The sequence below is a fragment of the Cariama cristata genome, unplaced genomic scaffold (genome assembly GCF_000690535.1).
Source record: "Cariama cristata isolate BGI_N322 unplaced genomic scaffold, ASM69053v1 scaffold36075, whole genome shotgun sequence".
In the NCBI taxonomy this organism is placed as follows: domain Eukaryota; kingdom Metazoa; phylum Chordata; class Aves; order Cariamiformes; family Cariamidae; genus Cariama; species Cariama cristata.
The window spans coordinates 17504-21709 of record NW_009618744.1 but is presented as its reverse complement, the minus strand read 5'-3'; the positions used below and the strand labels follow the sequence as shown (position 1 = coordinate 21709).

General features: G+C 37.5%; 1 protein-coding gene across 1 annotated transcript; it reads left to right on the top strand.

Moving 5' to 3' along the window:
• Positions 1–394: 394 nt before the first annotated feature.
• GLRX2 (glutaredoxin 2) lies at positions 395–2786 on the top strand. Its single transcript, XM_009700984.1, has 3 exons — positions 395–459; positions 1933–2109; positions 2667–2786. The coding sequence occupies exons 1-3, from the start codon at positions 397–399 to the stop codon at positions 2784–2786; spliced, it is 360 nt and encodes a 119-aa protein (XP_009699286.1). The 5' UTR covers positions 395–396.
• Positions 2787–4206: the final 1420 nt, after the last annotated feature.

Genomic DNA, 4206 nt, shown 5'->3' with positions numbered 1-4206 from the left:
GAGCAGCACGACTGCAGGACCCGCTCCCTTGGTGGAAACGACCGCGGTCCTTTCTGTTACGAGTCGGGTCGCGACCTTTAATACCGCACGGTGTCAGATGTGACACTTGTATCTGTATTATTATTGGGGAAAAAGAAGTATTTATCGTGTAAAGGCAGCGGTGTGGGTTATTCTTGTAGTCTGCAACATCCATCTGTATTTTCATCTTCCTGCAAGCATGTTAGAACTAGTATGACTGTAGGTATTGCAGCTGAAGTAAACTTACATGTGATGGAGAAATCCCATTAAATATTTAAAGAAAACAGGACAAAGCCAGCCTTTTAATATGTGAACTATAAAATGTGTCATTTGTTTGAAAGCTCGAATATCTGACTTTAATTTCTTTTTAGTTTTAGAATGGGGAATAGTCTGCCTGCTTCTGTAGGACTGTCTAATAATGCTGCTGTGAATCAAATACAGGTAACATTGTTTATGCAATTCTTACTTATTTTCAGCATTTCTAAAAGCCATAGTTACTTAAAAGCTCTTCTGACTTATACGAAGAAATTTTGTAAATAGTTCTGCATGTTGAACCTGATTATTATGTTTACTAATATCGGCAGCATTGTTTATCCACAGCCCTGGAACCTGATCTTCCTAGCCTGAATCCATTTTACGTTTTTTCAGACCTCTACTCAGATTCAGTACTGCTATCAATATTGGGGATGAAACCTTGTAAAATGACTGATACCAAGTAAAGTAAATATTTAAAAAGTTGGTTTTTAATTTACTGATACTGAATGACAGCCTGAAATCACCTTGAATTTACAGTGAAGTAATAGGGGTATTTTTTTCTCCCATTCAAACCTTTTTTTTGTCACTCTGCTTGCCACCGGCACATCCCCTTTCCCTTCCGGACAGAGAAAGCTGTACTAAATAATTCAAGGAGATGCAGCTTGTTTGGCAGACTGTAGGAAGTCTGTGACTGCAGAGCAAAAGAGGGTTCAGGGTTGGCACCATTGCATGGCAGTCATACTATGTGCTCCATAATCATTCTGTTCACTTTTGGAGTCAAGTGCGGGTTAGACAGAGCTTCATAGGTGCCAGCAGCGCTTCTGGGAGAGATCATTAATGCCAACTCTCCTCTCTCTCTGATCCCACAAGAAGAAGATCACAGCATTCCTGAAAGTTAGGTACTGCTAAGTTTTAACTGATTCCAGGTATTCTCAAAGAATAGAGCATACTTTTTACTGAAAAGTTAAAGTGGAGCAGGAGAAGTCACTTTATCTTTCATGTAGTAGTGCAAACTGCTGAAGTTGTGCCTCACTGTCTACTGCACTGGTGCGCAGATGCTCTTTGGGATCTGGACAAGTGCAGCTGTGCTTTTTGAGGTCAAGAGTCTGACTTTCTCAGTAGTCGGGTAGGAAGCAATTTTTATTCTGATGTGGAAGTATGGGATGCATCTGTAGAGATGGTGCTAGGCCACCATGCAGGTCTTCAGAACAAATGTGGGGTGGATATGTTTTGCACCCACCATACAGGTGATGATATCGTCTTGACAGATGCCTTAATAGAAGTCACTGTTCTGCTCCTTGTTTTTTTAAAAAAGTAGTTCATTCCTGACCTTAAGATTCTTGTGGTTTTAGATTAGAAATAGGGAAAATTTAGAAGCTAAACCAACTTTTCACTTTTAAAACTGAGAATACAGTGTTTTGGAAGGTTCTTCAGAAGTAGCCAGCCATCACTGTAGCATGGCTGGGAACTCCTCAGTTGTCCCTGCTAAAAATACCTCGGAAAGCCTTTTAGAGAGAGTACTTTTCCTGTATTTGTTACCATAATAGCGATTTTTTTAACTTCTGTATTTGTTTTCATGACTCTTCAATACTGTTAAAATACATTGATTTAAAAACAAAGCACACAGATTTGGATTTGGACATTCTTTTGAACATACAGGAGATTATTTCAGACAACTGTGTGGTGATTTTCTCTAAAACGACATGCTTCTACTGCAAAATGGCAAAAAAACTTTTTGAGGATATGAATATAAATTATACAGCTGTAGAACTGGACGTGAATACAAATGGCAGTCAGTTCCAAGACATTCTTGAACAGATGACTGGTGGCAGAACAGTAAGTATATTTTCTTACATGTAACAAGCAAAGTAAGAACTTGCACTACATGCGTTCCTCATGTGTTATGACCATATCAAGTTGTTTTTTTTTTTTTGAGACAAGTAAATTTGGGATACAAGCTCCTCAATTATACACAAGGTACCGCAGAAGGGTTCTGTACTGTCTCTTCCTCGAGACCCTCTGGCTATCCCTCTGAGGTGATCTTTTCCATACTACCACTAAGATAATTGAAATATCAAAGTCAGTTCTCATTTGTATAGGTGTATTTAATAATAATAATTACCTTGTAATTTCTTAATTTATATAGTCTCACTTGACTCAATTATTTTAATTTATTACAATCTCCCATACAGTGACTTTATCCCACTTTTGAGGGGCACATGAACCAAGTTTCCCATCTCTCTAAGTATTATGGAAACATATGAGTTGTACAGTAACATTAAATATGCGTATGTAAGAACATAACTGTGTGTATACTGGAGTCCATCTGGGCTTGCTTAGATTTTTATCTTTTTTGCAAGAAGTAACTAATGCAACTCTCATTTTCTGGATAGGTCCCAAGAGTATTTGTCAATGGGACTTTTGTTGGAGGTGCTACAGATACTCAAAGGCTTCATGAGGAAGGCAAACTGCTTCCACTAGTTCATCAATGCCAACTGAAAAGAAAATCCTGAACAGCCATCCACCTTAGCTTAGTCTTCCTTTGTATAAACAGAATTTCAGACAAGTTAGATGACAAAGATACACGGCATCAGCTGGAGTCAACAATTTCAAGCCATTGATTTCTGAATCATGTCATAGATCATTCTCCAACACAGACTTCATGGACTTGGCAAATTATGTGGTGTCCTTGCCTCATCTTTACCACAACCAAAATGGTGATAAAAAACATTATGTAACTCTTGGGGCTTTAAGTATGAGATAGTGATGTCATTTTATTGCTATTGCGTCCTGATACTACGCTTCAGAGAAGTACAGACTATACAAAAAGAATCCTGTGGGGTTTTTTGCTGTGAATTAGTTTGCTTTCTAGTTTTGTTCCAACAGTTATAATATATGGTCAGTTTAATGGTTCCTTTAATTCTTCTCTGAATGTCAAATTGTAATCATGCAGAAAGTATGAAGCAAAACAAGTTTGTAATGGTACTGCTGTATGCGTGTCATATTTCAGTGTCTGATCATGTAGCTACCAAAGTGTATGTCCAGTTGATACAGAAAAGGGAATAAAGATTCTTGCAGCTTTAGAGGGCTAGGTAGTTGCTTTCATCTTTACTCTGCACTATGAAGTATCAGTCTATTCAGTGTCACTCAGGATATTCTTCTGGGGGAGCCAGACAGCTCACTGTTACTAAACTGTGCAGCTACAAACTATGTTACGATCAATCCAACACTATTATGAAACTTAAGACCAAGTAAAATGGGTCTAATATGCATAGAGTTTATTTCGTACTTAAATTCTACAGTCAGAATGCAGTTTACTAGCGATTTTAACTTGCAGTTAAATGTCTAAAAGAAATGTCTAAAATTCAATAGTTTCAGTACGATGTACATCCAAAGCCAGACCAGGCAATGCCAAGACTCTTCGTTATTTCAAGAAAGTTCATATGCAAGTAGAAAATTATATTCCATTCTTCAGTAAAAAGGACCATTACACTACTAAAGGTGCACAGTTTAGAATAAAAACATTAGTCAATGAATTTTTAGTCACTTCTTGTGAATAAGACGACTGTCATTTCCATAGCTTTTAGCACTGCATGCACCGAAACTACTTTTTTCCCCTCGAGGGAAAAAAGCAGCACATTTATCTTCAACTCCAGATAACTAGGACTGTAAGAGTTATCATTTAAATTTGACAGCTTTGTTTTTGTGATGCGGGTTTGAAAGAAGTTTAAACCACATCATTTGTCAAAAGTCTTTAGTGTACAGTTGCCTGCGCTGTGCATCTTTAATGTGTAATGGGCTAATTAAACACACTGACCTCATATTTTTACTATTGCGGTTTACTGTATTTTGCTAGTTTCATGACTGCCTTATTAAAATTTTGTTTACAAGGACACACTCACCAAGGTAAACACACACAAATGTGTATCTTTC

Bases quoted from the DNA above. Each gene is read 5' to 3' on its own strand.
- GLRX2 (XM_009700984.1), top strand. From the start codon at position 397: ATGGGGAATAGTCTGCCTGCTTCTGTAGGACTGTCTAATAATGCTGCT. The intron at 460-1,932 runs GTAACATTGTTT...TTGAACATACAG, and splicing joins CTGCTGTGAATCAAATACAG to GAGATTATTTCAGACAACTG. The intron at 2,110-2,666 runs GTAAGTATATTT...TTTTCTGGATAG, and splicing joins AGATGACTGGTGGCAGAACA to GTCCCAAGAGTATTTGTCAA.